The 18,347-nt window shown below is 40.9% G+C and overlaps 1 protein-coding gene across 8 annotated transcripts in view; it reads right to left on the bottom strand.

Annotated features, from left to right (window-relative positions):
* SIK3 (SIK family kinase 3) overlaps positions 1 to 18,347 on the bottom strand; it is a 247,155-nt gene that overhangs the window by 34,241 nt on the left and 194,567 nt on the right. For all 8 annotated transcript variants that reach the window (XM_082339743.1, XM_082339742.1, XM_082339746.1 and 5 more), the window contains exons 5-6: positions 17,692 to 17,816; positions 17,027 to 17,150 (exon numbers count right to left, since the gene is read on the bottom strand). In XM_082339743.1, coding sequence (XP_082195869.1) covers positions 17,027 to 17,150; positions 17,692 to 17,816 — 249 coding nt within the window. The remainder of the gene's footprint in view (positions 1 to 17,026; positions 17,151 to 17,691; positions 17,817 to 18,347) is intronic.

Below are 18,347 nucleotides of genomic sequence, written 5' to 3' on the forward strand. Positions count from 1 at the left end.
AAACTCTAGTCAGACAAGATTGTATTTGCGGAAATGCTTTTTAAAACTATAAAATTCTCTATAAGATACAAAATTGTCTGTTTCTGTTTTACTCCAGCTGTCCTGAAAATAAAACTGGCCAGTGATAATAACAATAACAATAATAAATTAAAGAGACTTTCATAAGTTAAAAGACTTTTCATATACAAGGCACTGTGCTTACCAACTCTGTTTCATTTAATCTTCACAACAACCTTATGTTAGATACTGTTTTTAGCCCCATTTATAAAAGAAGAAACAATTAACATAATCAACCACTGCAACCTAAAGGGCAGAGCTGGGACTTGAGAGCTCTGCTCTTGCACACTTTCACATGGATACAAATCATTATGTATGTTTTTCCAGAGTAAATTCAACTCTGAAACCCCACAATTTCTGCACCGTTTGGCAAACATCATTCTGTATCACCATCGTGAAAGGAATACAAAGAGTAATTAAGACAAATTACTCTTAATTTTTAATTTATTCTAACTTTAAACGAAAATACAACAAAGCAATATATCCCTATATCAAACTGATATTACGGGAATCATCAATTTGTTCTTGCTTTATGATCAAAAGTATATTCAAATGCAGTGTGGATCTCAAAGGCTATAGTTCCTATATCCCTATAAAATAAACGCCATCTACAACATTAAGCTTTTATTAAAATTATGTCTCCAGAGTAGCAAGGCTAGATGCCACAATTGTAGCCTCTATGTAGATGATAAATATCATTGCCACACATCTTTATGGTGTGCAATTGCTTGAGAGGAAAAAAGTGTTCTTGATTTAGAAAGTTACTAAAACTAAAGACCCCCGTGTAGGGAGAACGCCTGGGCCTGATTCCAAAGCTGGGAAATTATTGTTAGGCCCTCTAGATGGCACTCTACTGTTTTCTTTTGGTTTCCATATAGCATCTAGTGCATGAACGGTATCCACATTAGTTCTGAATCAGATGACCAAGGCAGAATGATGTTTAGTTACAGGCTCACTTTAAAACAGAATTTTCAAGGCATTTTATTAAAAACGACAACAACAAAAATTAACACCACTGTAATAAGTCCTGATTAGAAGATGTATCTGGTTCAATATCAGGATCTTGAAGCCTCTATTATCATCCTTAACCATTATTTGGTTTCAGGTGCCTTGAAAAATCTCCAGAAAAATATGAACAAGAATTTATACACAAAAATTTGCGTGTAGTTTTTAGTCTATTCAAGGAGCCCCCAGAGCCTGTCACAGATTCCCCAGGCGTCTACAGGTCCCAGGCTGAGAACTCCTTGTTGCGGTGGCAACACCTAACGGATACAAGCTCTTATCTGTGTGCCCTATATAACATCCAGCGCCCAAAGGAGCAGAAATCTAACACTCTTCATATGTTGCACAGATGGTAAAATATGACAAAATGTGGAAAGCCAGGGTATTATTATCAACTCATGTTTCCTAAGTGTCACATATAGCTCAGGAAATTATATTCAAACTAGACTGGAAAGTACCATTCTACATAAAACATGGAAAGACGGTGAAAACAAAGGAAATAAATGCTTTCAAACCTAATAACACAATTAACCACTGGACAGTCAATTGAAATGAGTGGAAAGAAAATGGGGCCTCAGATCAAAGAGTACAACATCAACTTTCCCAGATGCCAAAGAGAACTCTATTTTAATGTCAAAAATGTCCCCATCGCTTGTTCCCTCTCAAAGGGCAGACCTTTGCTACTGAATAGAACTGAAGCACTTGGGGCAGTGCAGGAACCCTCGGCTCTGCGTGTGCCCGAGGGGGCTCCCTTCAGAGATGCTCTCCTCTGCTCCTCGCAAGCGCCAAGTGGCCTCTGCAGTGAAAATCGCTGTGGCCCCGCGAAACCTGATGCCACCAGAACGGTGACTAGAGGATGCCCAGCTCAGGCCCTGCCCCGCGGCGCTGACAGGCATTTGGATGACTTTGTGGAGAGAGGGCTGCCGTATGGACAGGGTCCTGAAACGGGAATTAATTTCAGACTGCCTCAATCTCAAGTTATAATTCCATCTGAGGCTGGGTCTTTAACACCTTTTTCTCTTTTTTGACCTTGATAATAAACAGCTTTCTCTAAGAGGCTGAAACCATTCAGCCCGAAGGAGAAAAAAATAAAGGATGAAGAAGGGGAGTTAAAAACCAACTTCAAATTCACCCAAGATAATTAATAGAAGCTCTGTCTCTAGTTTCCAAGATAGAAGAAATAAATAGAATAGCTTAAGAAAGAAGTTCCTGACTAAAACTTTGAAAACATGTCCCCCGAAGACAGGGTAAAGGTCATGAGGCTGATTTATCTTGGAGAAGAGAAGGTGTAGGCAGGAAGGGGCACACTGGGTGTTCTTCAAGTATCTGAAAGATATTTATACAGAAGACAATGTGCATTTATATTTTGCTGCTCCAGGGCCCTGAATTTGGAATAATTAGAAGTAACAAGTTCAATTTAGGAGAAATCTTTCTGATTATTAGAGTTGATCCAAAGTACTTGATCAAGGTCCTAGGGATCTAAGGAGGGGCCCCTTAGGGAAGTGAGGGGGGCAGTCAAGTAGGCAGGGCCATACCTGGAGCACAGCTAATTTTATTTATTTTATACATTAGTATTCTGAGTAAGGTTTCATTTTAAAAATTAAGTCCAGGGACTTCCCTGGTGGCGCAGTGGTTAAGAATCCGCCTGCCAGGGGTGGTGGTGTGATGAACTGGGCGATTGGGATTGACATGTATACACTGATGTGTATAAAACTGATGACTAATAAGAACCTATTGTATAAAAAAATAAATTAAATAAAATTTAAAAATTAAAAAAAAAAAAAAAGAATCGCCTGCCAATGCAGGGGACACGGGTTCGAGCCCTGGTCCAGGAAGATCCCACATGCCACGGAGCAACTAAGCCCGTGCGCCACAACTACTGAGCCCACGTGCCACAACTACTGAAGCCCACGCACCTAGAGCCTGTGTTCTGCAACAAGAGAAGCCACCTCAATGAGAAGCCCACGCACCGCAATGAAGAATAGCCCCCGCTCGCCACAACTAGAGAAAGCCCGCGCACAGCAACGAAGACCCAACGCAGCCAAAAATAAATAAATTTATTAAAAAAATAAAATAAACAACCACCCCCTTTAAAAAACAAAAAGAAAAAAGAAAAAAATTAAGTCCAGAAGCAACTGAATAGGATGAACTCTTTGGTCTCCTCCAACTCCAAAAACCATGTAACTATGAAAAGGGAACAATTTGACCTGAAATAGTATCCTTATTGTCATGAGAAATGTCTAATCAGAGGCTGGCATTTGAGATGTCGTTAGAAGGGCCCCCAGTATTAGGTGTGAAGAAGACTTGGGATCCTTGAACATCTCACTGAGCTCTGTGTCCCCAGGGCCCACATAGTACACGGTATGTAACAGGTTCTCAGTAATGCCAGTTGAAAGAAACACGGGACTAGGTGACTGCTACAATTCCTTCTTACAACTTTAATAATCTGATTCCAAGAACCCACAATAGAATAGGCATTCTCCATGCTTCAAGCTAGAAAAAGCAGCCAACTATCATTTTACAGAAGATTAAGATGTGGCACTGTTTGGGGGCAAAAGCCTGAATCAGATGATTTCCAAGGCCTCCCCTTGCAGTTTTAGAGTTCTCTGTCTCATTCACACAGAGGGTACTTACTCACTGATCTTTTCTGAGGCTGCACAGAATAATATGTAAATCAGATTACCACGTGAGGAGACGTCTGCATGTGGCCTAGCCATAGCGTCTAGGTTATGGTACAACAAACCAAAACAGCTCTTGGCAGATAAATCTTCTCCATAAACCCTGTGGATGTGTCTGAAAGTATTAAAATGTATCCTTAGCCTCTTAAGAGAGTGAAGGTGAGAGAAAGAAAAGAGTGGAAAACACATGGAAGGAGGGAATGAAAGATTAATAGAGCAATTCATTCAAAAATATTATTTAATAATAATTACTAACATTTACCGAGCACTGTATAAGAGCTAGGCAGAGTGCTAATTAAAATAAATTAACCCTTTAAGTTAATTTAAGCATTTAATTCACACACTAATCCTTATTAGTATTATAAATATTTCACAAGTAAAGAAATTAACAATCTAGTAAGTTAAGAAACTTGACCAGATAATAAGAGGCAAAACCAGGATACAAATTCTGGTCAGTGTTATGCCAAAGCCAGAGTTTTTAACCCATATAATACCTAAATTAATTGTTGATGTATTAGGTAGCAGCTAGAGTATCTTTATAAAAACATATCAAATCAATTTCACTCCTCTTCCAACAGATCAAATGCCATGTAGTCACCACAGGTTCTATCACGATAGAGTCACCTATAAGCCAAGTTCATAGAAAGTGGGCTAGGTGATAACTTCATTGTCAGAAGGCTATGAACAGCTGGAAAACAGTGTTACGGGGAATGGCAAGTTGCATTAAGGTGAACTGAGAAGGCGGGGACATGACGGGGAGGCTGAAGTGCGCTACAGAAGAGTGAGCTTGGTTTATATACTCCGGTTGTTGCGTGGTGACGGGGACTGGGATGGAAGGCTGGCAACGACAGGCTTCCCCAGTCAAGGGATCACAGGCAGAAGGGGCAGGCAAAAATTCAGAGACTGGCCCTCAGAGTCTGCAGGCTGATCCCAAGATGGAGGAAACGCCAACTGTCCCTTAAGCCCTTCAAGTGTGGCCAAAGTATGGGACATGCAAAGCAACCACGTTCAGCTCTGTGGGCAGAGGAGTGGTCTGAAAGGAACTGAGTCACAGATTCTTTCTGACCACATAAAACTGCTTGGAGCTGGGGGAGCAGAAGGCATCTGTGTGCCAGGAGGCATGGGAAGAACGCGAGGAAGAAGCAGTCACCCAGGAAATGCATGCTTCCTACAGGTCCTTGGAAGAGGGTATGGCGTGGTTTCTCACGGCCTCTTTCCAGTCAGTACTAGGTGTGTTCAAAGGTAATGTCAAAACATGTAGCCCAAGAGCTCTTTATTTTCAATAACTTTAACAAACTTCTTAATAAGGTTTAATTCTCCTGAGCAATTCAAATTTCAAAGAGAGCACTATTTTTCTCAAATCTCAAAAATCCAAAAAAGAAACACAAATAAATTGGCTAAAATGTCTGTTTCCCTGAAAAATGAATTAACTTTATATATATTTTTTAAAAAAGTTACATGGCACTAAAGTCTTCACACTTTTCAGAACAAGAATACCATGTGAAATACTGTCTGACTCTGCTATCCACTTTGGCCAGCTCAGGTACCAGTCTGGGGGAGAACTGACACTATTACAGCAGACAAACAGAACAAGACGGATGACTGGTCTGCAATGACAATCTCTGGATGGAGCACCATGGCTTTGATAAGAATCTGCGTTCTGGACTTACAAACGTTTGTGACTCAGAGCTCCTCTTTAATGCTATCTGCCTTTTCCAAAAGAAAAAAAGAAAAGAAGAAGTCTGTCATAATGTCCTGATCCTGTCATAATCATGGCTAAAAGAGTGTGCTATCTTGCAATGTCATGATCGCTACAGAAATAATTAAAAAGATCAATAAGAAATCATAGGTGTTTTTGCCAAGATACCTTCTTTCGGTATGAAGATGGCCGGAGTTAGGCACCCTCACTCTGCTTGTGGACTAAGTCCTAGAAATGATATTTTTTAACATGCCCAAGGAAACCCTGTCATTGTCAGCTGTCAGCTAAGGTCAAATCTATCTTACATAGCAACTATTTTAAAATCTAAACAAAGTAGACAAATGGTCTTAAAATTTGACATTTCTATGTATAAAGAACATACACTGAATGCACTGTCATATACCTGCACTGAGAGATCGCATAAATGTTAAGTAAAATCATACAAAATACAGGGTTTTTGTTGTTGTTACAATGAAATTTTGTTATACTGGATATTGCTAGAACAATGGTGCTGTAGGTATTAGAAGATTTTTACTCTATAGAAATTAATTTTGATACTTTACTGTTACAATAGAAATGCATAAACATTTCTAACTTGTATTTCTAACTTTAAAGTGATAGTCAATACCTCAGTTTTATACAATGAAAGAAAATACACAATCTTGGAACTAACTCTAATGGAACTTAATCTGTAATAACATTGGTAGTGATAAGATTTGACTCATAATAAACAAGCACTGAGATCAGCTCCTCTAAAAGAAGTGACACTGAGGAAAAAAATGTCTTGTTTTGAAGCCATTTGCTTTTAGTTCTTTCGGGGAAAGAAAAATGGGAGTCCCAGTACCAAAGCATTCCGTAAAATTCCTACAAGGATAGCCCAACAGCAAGAGATCAGACAAGGAAGTAGAGAGTGATTTAAATACAAATTCTACCACCACTGGTTTCTGCAAATTATTATCAGAATGTTCTGGAATAGAAATAAAGTTCCTTACAACCAAATCCTGTGAGACACTTTCTATGGTTGAACAGAGGCCAAAGGGAGATGGCTTGGCACAATTTAGCAAATAATGATGGCGCAGATAAGAAAAGCTTCTATTAGGAATCCATAAAGTTAGGCTGAGAGGCTAAAACTTCCATTTTAACAGTTTATCAACCTGAGATAGACTAAGGAGAAAACAAGTGTTTGACCCATAGATATCCATTTATTAGAAAACTAACATCTATTTCTTGAACTTTGCTTATTTTCAAGGTGGCTGTGATCTTGCCAGAATTAAGATTTAGAAATTAGGAGACGTTGGCTTAAAGGCTGGGGATGACCACATTTACCTGCAGCCTTGACCTTGAAAAGCTCCTGACATGCCACACTGTTATACTAGAGGCTGTCCAATTTGCAGTTCACATTTTTTAAATAAAAATTTGTCACTTACACTACCTTATTATTCAAATATATTTTAAGTCCTAACAGCAATCATTATAGTGGAAGAAAACTCTGGTTCAGTTTTACATCAGAGTCCAATACATAGTCCTTGACACTAACACTTTTTTCCAAAAATAATCCAGATGCAGATGGGCAAAGATATCCATTCCAGGACTCTCTGGATACTGGGAATAACCTGTGAGATATGTACTCACTGAGAATTAAAGTACAATCAAAGACAGTTAGGTGGCTTCTGAAGCCAGAGTGCACAGGCTCAAATCTCAGCTCCGCCACTTCCCAGCTGTGTGATTCTGGGTGTGTTACTTATCCTTACCATGCCTCAACTGTCTTGTCTATCAAATGACAATAGCAGCCTACCTCATAGGGTTGTTTTAAATATTAAATAGGTTAATGCAACAATGTCTGGTACCAAGAAAGTGTTCAATGGATGTTAGCTACTATTCAAATCTCTGGAGTCCTTCCATCTAGAACTTCCTCCCTTACTCTATTTTTCTCTGTAGGGTTGCTGACGCTAGGAGACAGTGTGCTTGAAAAGGGTAGTAAGAGATAGGGCAGTGCCCATATTTACCCCCTGGTTTTCTATCATATTAGGTAAAATCACGGCTGAGCTGGTCAGGGGAGGCTTGCTTAACTCTGAGGTAGCCCTAGTCTCGTTCCTGACGTCATGTGGATTTCTGCACTCACTAACACGAAAGCACTACACAGGTTGTCTCCCTAGCGGCTGAGTATACCTTAAAAAAGTATGAGAGAACTGCTTTGAGGACTCTGCGCTCCTTAGTATACGGAGACTGATGGGCGAGTTACTTTAATCTCCTGTCCCAATCCCGCTTGCTGTGTGGTTCTTGATGAGTAAGCCAATCAGGGCAGAATCGTTTGCATCTAAGTAGAAGCTTTTTGGCAGTAGCTGCACGGTAGTCTCCATCAGAAGCATAATGTAAGCCTGGGTCTTGCATTCCCAGGGATAAAATGCTTATGCAGTATTACAATTAATTAAGTCACACTGAAGTCTAATCAATAAAGACTCAAAAATACTGTCCACAAGAGATCTCTATATACTTGCCTCAATGCATTTTTTTCACTGTAAATTAATTTTCCTTCAGCGAAATATTGGGCTGGCCAAAAAGTTCGTTCGGGTTTTTCCATAAGATGTTACCAAAAAACCCAAACGAACTTTTTGGCCAACCCAATAAATGACTGATCTTACTATATCTGCTAGCAGGTGATAGAAGTGGTGAATAAGACAAACTAGGCTTTAAGAAGTAGGCCTCTGATGGTTTTTAAAAATATACTGGTAGCGACTGAGCTTGGTGCTCAAAAACTTTACGTTGTTGGCTTCCGTCAGTGGGACCGGAACTCAGAGAAAGCGACTGCTAACATATGTGGCCACGTCAGGTCTCACCTTCTGCAGAAACTCAAAAAAACAGCAAGGTTCAACTTTGAATCCTTTTACAATTTAGGCTCAGACTTTTACCTAACTGCTCTCTGGGATGCTCTGAGAAGTTTAATCCAAAAACACTTGCCTAGACCAAATGTATTTTCTTGAGACATTGAAAGCCAACTCTATCGTAGATCAAACCCTTTTAAAAACTAGAAATCACTTGATCTGGTCATTTACATAATACTGTATATAACAAATGTATGTAAAACCTATTAATAATTCAGATCATCAGTGAGTTACCTATCACTTTAATAATAAAATGCAAGAGTCTGATGGAAGAGTCTATAGGTAAGTGATGATTCAATTTTTCATTAAAAAAAATTTACTGAATATTTACGCCATACCAGTTGCTCTTAAGGCTTATGGGAGGGTGATGATGTGTGTGTGAAACACAGTTCTGATATAAAGGAGTTTGCGTTCTAGGGAAGAGGAGAGGAAGACACATGCATAGCTATTGAACTAGGTAGTATAATATCGATCCCACTTGAATAAATCCTCTTAAATTTATACCACTGTCATTGCAACTTGAAAGTATGTCTTTAGTATATCTCGGGATGTCCACGAAGGGAAGGTTGTATCATACGAACAAGACTAGGCCTAGAAATATCCACTAATTGGGAGGACACTTCATTCCACACATTACTGACAATAAAGAGATGCTTAGAATTCTTTAACTGTATCCATTTGTGTAGCATGGCCTCCCACACAGCTGTAGATGCTCTGGAATTCAACTTGGCTAGCAGAAGCTGGACCGTGAGGCCTTCCCCACTTGGCCACCCAAATGCTCATTTGAAAAACGACACCAGCTCTGCTGGAGTTTCTGGATCCTTCTGGCAGAAAAATGGATAAACTCAGTTCAAGTCTATGACAACAGCCTGAGAAAAAAAGGATCTTGTGTTTTAGGACTTCCCTCAACTACATTATTATCTGTAGCACAGTAATGGCTGACCTGACAGGCTGGAAAGCGGCTGGCTCCAGCCTCCATATAAAGAACTAACTGTAGGTCTAACGAGGTGCAATTATGCCTAGAAACTAGAGGTGTAATCAGCAAAAAGACTCAGGGACAGACTCTAGGTTTCCTTTACGTGAACTCGAAACTTTTTGGTACTTGAAGGAGGTCTAAGCTGAGAGAAGACTAAACCATCTTATGCATTCATTTTCTCCTGTGCCTTTATCCTTCTGACAGCAGTCTCGAAGGGCCTTGGGATTCAGGCCTATGCTGGGAGGCAAGGCCGAGCACACGTATGTCCCTGAGGGCAGAGAGATCACACTAGTAACACAGCAACCGTCTACTCATTTCCCAGATTGGGTTGTTTGTCATTTCCTGTACTTAATCTTACAAAAAATGTTATTCCTACTTCGGGAATTACTTGTCCAGGATTAAATAGTGACCACATTTAGGATAATTATGTTGGCGTTCTATGAGTCTTCAAACTTCCGTGTTAACGTGTATCATGTTATAAATATTAGCTCTTTCTAAGTAGTTAAAATGTTCCATGGTTTATTTCTAAGCACTGAGACACAATGCGGCTGACAGCATGGTTAGCTATTTCACCAGCATCCACTATCGGAAGCCAGCTCCGGTAAGGCTTGAGTAAAAATCTTTTGCCATGATGTGGAGGTGGAGGGGAGAACGGATCCAAGTTGCTCACAGGAAACACTGTGGACACTGGAAAAGCAGAGGAAGTGGTTTGTTTACACTGCCCTTTCTTTGCAGCGGTGTGGTGTAGTAGAGCAGACACTGAATTTGAGTACTAACTTGGTCACTTATTACCTGTGTGGCTTTAGGCATGTCAACTAATTTCTTTAAACTTCAGCTTCTTAAGCTTCATTGGCAAAATGATAAATGCTAGTGTCAATACCAATTCCAGAGTACAATTACATAGCTCAAATTAGATCAAGTATAGGAAATACTTTGTAAACTTGAAAGCACTAAAGAAATGTAAGTTACCGTTATTGATATTATTATTTGAATTATTCGGTAGTGAGCACTGTTAACAAATCTATGCATGCATTCATTCATTCAACAAATATTTACTGAGTGCCTACCAGGACCCATGCACTGTCCTAAGCCATGGGAATACAGCAGTGAACAAAACCAAAATCGTATTACAGTCAAGAGGCAGTGGGGATGAGGGGTGGGGACACAGTAAACCAATAATGTCAGGTAGTGGTAAGTGCCATGAAAAACCGTGAAGCAGAGTTATGGAACGAGAATGACGGGGGTATCAGGAGAGGCCTCTCTGGGGGGACACTTAAGCAGAAACCTCAAGTTAGGTGAGGAAGCCATGTAAATATGTGAGGAAACAGGAATGCATGCACTTGGAAAGTCTGAGAAACAGCAAGGACGCCTCTGTAACTGGAGCTCAGGGCCTAAAGGGAAGAGAAGCAGGAAATGAGATTAAAGAGAGGGGCCAACCACAGTGTGCCTTGTAGGCCATAATAATAATGACTTTTGGAATTGTTTTCTAAGCGTAAATGAAAGCGACTGGAGGGTTTTAAGCAGGATCCTATTTACAATCTACATACTGTTTACTAAATCCTACTACATGCCAGATACTCTGCTAGGCTAGAGACAACTGTGAAAAAAACCCCACATTTTGTCTTTACTTTCTCTAAGCTCACAGTCTGGTATGGAAGATATATAATGAAAGAAACAATTACAGTGAAATGTTTGGGAAGTCATATGATAAAAGAAAGACTGGTAGAAATTATCTAGATTCTTATTTTTATCACATCTAATTTCTTGCTCTAGAATACAGGAGTGGGTGGCATGGGGTAGGGTAGGGGGAGGAAGAAGTACCCCAGGCAGAGGGAGTTGCTCCAGAGAGTATCACTCGTTCAGGGAACCAGAAGGAAATCAGGGCGACTAGATGTAGAATGGGATCTGGGGCTGCAGAGATAGGCACGAGCCAGGTCACAGAAGCATTACTATGTCATTGTTTTTCAAAAAGCAGTCATGAGATCAATTCAGTAAGTTATAATTAGCATTTTTAATGTAATAGAATAAAATGTATTAGAGTGCACTGCACCTAGTAAAGACAAGTTTTGCTTTTAAAAAAAAACTTTTGTTCAGTTGTATGTATATATGTATTTTCTAGGTCACTGTATAAAATGTATCTTTTACTACGGTCATGGTCAAAAATGAAGTCAGTGCTCTAGCCACATTAAGGAACGAACTTCAACCTAGAGGCAATGGTAAACCATTGAAAAGTTTAAGCCGGAAAATGATATAACCAAATTTGTGTGTGTGTGTGTGTGTTTTGTCGTATATAGTTTAGAAACATTACTCATGCAGCCGTGTGGAGAATGCATTAGAGAGGGATAAGGCTGGAGCCAGGCGTCCATTTAATTGGCTATTATTTAATCCAGGCAAGAGCCACTACAGAAGCGTCTACAGGAATGGAGGCTTGAATCTACAGGATTTGGTAAGTGAGCGGCTGTGGTGATGGTAAGAGAGGAGGAATCAAGGCTAGCTTCTTGGTCAGACGGTGACACCATTCACTAAGACAGGGAACACAGAATGGAGCAATTCTAGGGAGGGATTAAATTCAGTTTTGAAAATGTTTCCATTGATGTGAATTCAAGACATACAAGTAAAGCTGACTGGTAGCAACTGGCTGGATGTATAGCCTCTCATCCCAGAGGAGAGGTCTGGGCCAGAGAGTTACCCAAGTGTTAACTGGGGACTGAACATCACTGGGCTCCCTGAAGCCACGGCAGTGAATAAGATGCTCAGAAAGATGGTGTAAAGAAGAAAAGATTTAAAGGATGAACAGAGAAAGAGAAATCTGGCAAACAAGGTGTACTCAGAGAGACAGGAGGAAAACTGGAGAACGTGGCATCTGAGAAGCAATGGGAAAAAAAGTGTTTTAAAAAGTAAGGGGCTTCCCTGGTGGCGCAGTGGTTGAGAGTCTGCCTGCCAATGCAGGGGACACGGGTTCGAGCCCTGGTCGGGGAGGATCCCACATGCCGCGGAGCAACTGGCCCGTGAGCCACAACTGCTGAGCCTGCGCGTCTGGAGCCTGTGCTCCGCAACAAGAGAGGCCGCGGTGGTGAGAGGCCCGCGCACCGCAATGAGGAGTGGCCCCGCTCGCCGCAACTAGAGAAAGCCCTCGCACAGAAACGAAGACCCAGCACAGCCATAAATAAATAAATTAAAAAAAAAAAAAAAAAAAAAAAAAAAAAAAAAAAAAAAGTAAGGAGTGACTCAACAATAAGAAAACAAACAACCAAATTTAAAAATGGGCAAGGGACTTCCCCGGTGGTCCAGTGGCTAAGACTCCACACTCCCAACGCAGGAGGGGCCTGGGTTCGATCCCCTAGTCGGGGAACTAGATCCCACGTGCCGCAACTAAGAGTCCCCGTGCCGCAACTAAGAGTTCCCATGCCGCAACTAAGACCCGGCAGAGCCAAATAAATAAATAAATAAATAAATAAATAAATAAATAAATAAAAATTTTTAAATGGGCAAAACATTTAGACATGTCACCAAAGAAGATATACAGGTGGTAAACATGCATATGAAATGTTAACCATCATACATCATCAGGGATTACAAATTAAAATAACAAGATACCACTTCACATCTATTAGAACGGCAAAAATCCAAAGCACTGACAATACCAAATGCTGGTGGAGATGCAAAATGGCACAACCACTTTGAAAGACACTTTGGTGGTTTCTTACAAAACTAAACATACTCTTATGGTATAATCCAGCAATCACACTCCCTGGTATTTAGTCAGATGAGTTAAAAACTTACATCCACACAAAAACCTGCACACGGATATTTATAACAGCTTTGTTCATTATTGCCAAAACCTAGAAACAACCAAGATGTCCATCTGTAGGTGAATGGATAAGTAAACTGTGGTACATCCAGACAATGGAGTATTATTGAGCATTAAAAAGAAGTGAGCTATTAATCCACGAAAAGACATAGAGGAACCTTATATGCATATTACTAAGTGAAAGAAGCCAATCTGAAAAGGCTACATAATGTATGATTCCAACTATATGACATTCTGGAAAAGGCGAAACTGTGGAGACAGTAAAATGATCATTGATTGCCAGAGGTTAAGGGAGTGGGAGGGATGAATAGGCACAGAGGATTCTTAGGGCAGTGAAACTGCTCTGAATGATACTATAATGGTGGATACATGTCATTATGTATTTGTCCAAACCCACGGAATGTACACCACCAAAAGTGAGCCCTAGTAAACTATGGACTTTAGATGGTAATCCAGTGTAGTGTCGCTGCAGGTTGATGGACCGTAACAAATGTTCTACTTTGGTGCCGGACGCTGACAGTGGAGGAGGCTATGGGTGTGAGGGGACAGGACGTATACGGGAGCTCTCTGTACTTTCTGCTTAATTTTGCTACGAACCCAAAACTGCTCTAAAAAATAAAGTTTATATTTAAAAAAAGAAAGTAAAGGAGTGGTGAACTTCTGGCATTTAGCGCTAAATACTGCCGGGCAGTGATGAAGATAAAGACCGAGGATAGCCAATAGCTTATGACAAGATCACTGGTGACTCTGGCCAGAACAATCCACTACACCCCTCCTCTGCTTCCTTCCAGAGTAAAACTGGAAAGAGCTGTGTCTATTTCCTTTCTCCACTTCCCTTCTATTCCTTTTCGGTTGCATCTACATGAGTTAGTGTTTTCCTCCTGCTCCTCCACCAAAACGTACTTCAGGATCATCAGCCATCTCCAGACCTTTAAATCCGATATTCAGTTCTGTATGGCTGTTGGCATAACTGATGACATTCTGGGCTCCTACCATGCCTCCTGTCCTTCCACTGACCCTACCTAGGACTGTGCTAAGTCGCTTCTCTGTCATCAAGGACTCTGTAGTTAATAGACATTGTCTCATGATCATTAGGTCCAGGTGGCCTCTGTGCTCTGGTGGTCTCCAAACAATGATGAAGACCTTTGCTGACATATTCCTGGTGCCCATTAATAGACTAGCTACCCACTAATAAATATTGACTTAGGAATGCACTTACTGTTTCCAAGCACATACCTACCCCCCTTAGGTTAACTATAAAATTGTCCCCTTGGCAGTGCACAGCACCGTTGTGAATGTTCCTGGATGGTTGTCCGCCGGATCCTACTTACTCTGTAAGTTACCCTATAATAAACTGACCCATTGATCACCTGGAGCTGCCTACCTTGTTTTTCGGTCTCAAGATGCCTTCTCAGTTCAATGGGTGCTCTCCGTTCCCTCCGTCCTCCAACAAGTTCGCAGTCATCTGACCTATCAGCAGCACCCCACACAGTTCCTCATTCCCTCCTCCTTGAAACATTCTCTTCACTTGTCTTCTAGGACAGAGGACTCTCTGGCTTACCTTACTAGCCATTCCAATGCTGATCCCTCTTCACGTTCCTGATCTCTGAATATCAGTGTGTCCCAGAGATTAATCCTTAGACCTCTTCTCTTCTCTGCAATCATGGCCTAAAAAGTGACCTTATCTCAGAGCTTAAAATACTGTATTATCTATATACTGATCATTCCCAAATGTGTATCGCTAGCCCACCACTCCCAACTAAGCTACAGTCCTATATTCAACTGCCTATACCATATCTCAACTTAGATGTCTAATGGGCATCTCAAACTAACACATCTAAAATATCTCTCCATTCCCATCTCTGTTAGCAGTAAATCCATCCTTCCAGTTGCTCAAGCCAAAACCCCTGGATTATTAATTTAATAATTACTTTTTCTCTCACATCAAATCCCACATATACGTTGTTGGAGCCAGACTGCCTAGGCTCAAATTCTAGTTTAGTCACTTAGTAGCTGTGTTATCTTGGGAAAACTGCTAAACATCTCCTGGCTTCAGTTTTATCACCTATAAAATGGGGGTAATAGTCCCATGTATCTTACAGGGTTGTTAAAGTAATTAAATGAGTTAATGTTTGCAAAATGCTTGAAACAGAGCCTGCCACACAGTACATACTATCTCTCTCTCTCTCTTTTTTTAATATTTATGTATTTATTTATTTGTCTAGGCTGTGCCAGGTCTTAGTTGTGGCACGAGGGATCTTCGCTGCAGCATGCGAACTCTTAGTTGCGGCATGCGGGATCTAGTTCCCTGACCAGGGATTGAACCTGGGCCCCCTGCATTGGGAACGTGGAGTCTTACTCAGTGGACCGCCAGGGAAGCCCCTGTATTATCTCTTCCATCTGACGACTTCTTACCATCCCCACCTCTACACCCCAGTCTGGGAACTAGCCACCAATATCTCTCATCTGGATTATTGCAAAAGTCTCCTACTAACTGGTCTCCCTCCTTCAGCCCTTGAACCTTTCAACCAACAGAGCTGCCAAAGTGATTTTTTTAGAAAACAAAAGTCACCGTAAAGTTCTTTAGATATTTTTGCATGTTTGAAAATATTCATAGTAAAAGTCAGAAAAAAATGAAAAGTCAGATAGTATCATTCCTCTGTTAAAATCCTCTGATCCTTTGCATTTCACTCCGAGTGAAAAAGGCCTTTACACTGACTGACTAAGCCCTCAAAGTGAGCTCTCTGTTGCCTCTCTGGCGGCACCTCCCCTGTCCCCTCACTCATTCCTTTCCAGCACAGAGGCTTCCGTCTGTGCTCCCTCACTGGGGCCTTTCCACCTGCCGTCCCCCCAGCCGTCCCCTCAGCCGTCCCCTCAGCCGGGAAAGCTCTTCCTCAGACAGCACGGCTCACGCCCTTGCCTTCTCCAAGCCTTCGCTGAAATGCTGACTTCTCAGGGAAGGGGTTCCCTGACATACCTTTCCAAATAACCACCCACCCACCATCCCTAACGCCCCTTCTCTATTTTATTTTTCTCACAGCTTTTCTCGAAAATGCATTTTAGAAATAAAATTTCTGAAATTTATTCTAGATGCAATTCTCATTTATTCTAAAACGTAATCCCCACGTGCTTATACTGTGTTGCCAACCCAGTGGACATACCCTCTGTATGTTGTTCCTTAAAGTGAAATCATGATTAAGCAAAACTAAATAGATTGCTTACAGCATTGCCTCCAAAATGTTCTTTTCTTACGTGCATATAGATGGTGATGAAACACTGTAGATTCTGGGAGTCTGGTGTCTGTTTTCAGTGTTAAATTCTTCTAAGAGCTACTTACCCTATTTCCCACTCATTTAAAAAGCACTTTTTGAGTCTGGGGGGATAAATGTCATAGAAGCAGGAAATGTAGTAGCAGCAAGATTAAGATGCAAAGCCTGCTTTATCCTTGGCATTTATTACCACACCTCAATGGGGCCCCATTAAATAGAAATATCATCCTGAAAAAGGGTGAGAGATGAGGTGAAGACAGGGGTGAAACGACTACGGCTACTGCTACTATGCGATGGACCTATTAACTTTACACACATTATTTAATTTAGTTCTCATAGCAGCAGCCCTCACAAAACTGTCAGCCGTTTATTGACGAGGAAACTGAAGCTCAGAAAGACTTAGTAATCTGCCACACCACACGAGTCGTCCTATGTAGAGGCCACAGCCAAACTCAGGAGGGTTATCTGATGCCAAAGCCTAGATGCTCTGTTCCTATAGAACCTTGCCTCCGGAGGTGTCAATTCAGCAAACCGGAGCCAAAAAAGGTGGTTAAATGGGCAATTTATACTCTGCCACTCAATTCCTGGGATAACTTAGCATGTCTAATGTTCCATGAACCCAGTCATAGCTGTGTGATGGCAACTCCCTTACCTGTGGACATAAAAAATGGGATGCGGAACTTTCCACTCAACACCCGGGCCCGCAGATTCTGCAGTGTGCTCCCATCGAATGGCAGGGCACCACACACAAGCACATAGAGGACGACTCCGAGGCTCTGCATCCCAAACGGAGAGTACGTACAATTAATCACATCAGAGGAAACAAAAAAGGCCATTATAGTATGTGTATGAAGATAATGGTGAGTCATGCACGAGATAATGGAACAAACTTTTTCTTCTTTTTTTATGAGAAATAATATGGGGCATTGTCAAGGCCAATCATCTTTAGAATACTCAGCATTCTTCTTTGCTTCCAGACATTACTTTTTGGGAACATAACTGGAATTTCTCTCAGTACTCATCCTAGGGAGAAGGCAAGTGGCAACAACAGAAAGAATTTCTGTTCTTGGCAAGGGTACCCATCCAAGCTTGCCCTAGGGATTTTTTTTTTTTTTTTTGCAGATGCAAAGGGGGAGGTTGAACTCTGTGGCTCAGTCCATAAGACAAAGGTTGAAGAACAGACTGCACAAAGAATTGGGAATTCAAAGAACAGGTGATCAATTCTAGTGCAGTACTACGTGTTGTCCAGGATGAGGAGAGCTGTCATCAATCAAGGGTAACTAATGCTACGGGGTATAAGAGAAGGCAGTCACGTACCCAGATGTCCACTTTGGGCCCGTCGTATTCCTTTCCTTCAAAGAGTTCAGGTGCAGCATAGGGAGGGCTGCCACACCAGGTCTTTAGCAGCTGCCCAGGGGTGAAGAGGTTACTGAAGCCAAAATCTAGAAAGACAAATGGACATAACTCATGTTATCTTTACCCAGTGAATACTAGTTTCTAGTCAATAGAAAAAAGGTTCTGGATCCTTACGTCTGAATATCAAACACGAAAAGAGAACCTTTAGAAATTATATAACCAGCCGCTTAAATTTAAAGTAATAGTGAAATAGAGATACAGATGGGCTGGAATGCAAAAGACATATGGTTAACTAAAAGTAAATATGATTGGTTTACGTCAGCAAAATCAGCACCGTTTCCATCATAAATCTGGACTGAGTGAGGTGAGTGGAATTTATTTCTTTAAGAACAAAAATAAAATTGGATAATGATTGATATTAAGACCACATCAGAGTCAGTAAATACATGTTAAGTCTACTCACCTGGACCCAGGATTTTCAGATTATTTTTACTTCTTATGACAAACACATTTATGACCACTAGAGATATAGTGAACTTGAAAATTAGACAAAGTGACTTTATTATCATTAAGGTGGAAGAATATGCAACTTATTTACAAACAAACCACGAACACTT

Source organism: Balaenoptera borealis (assembly GCF_965194805.1).
Source record: "Balaenoptera borealis genome assembly, chromosome: 11".
NCBI classification, from domain to species: domain Eukaryota; kingdom Metazoa; phylum Chordata; class Mammalia; order Artiodactyla; family Balaenopteridae; genus Balaenoptera; species Balaenoptera borealis.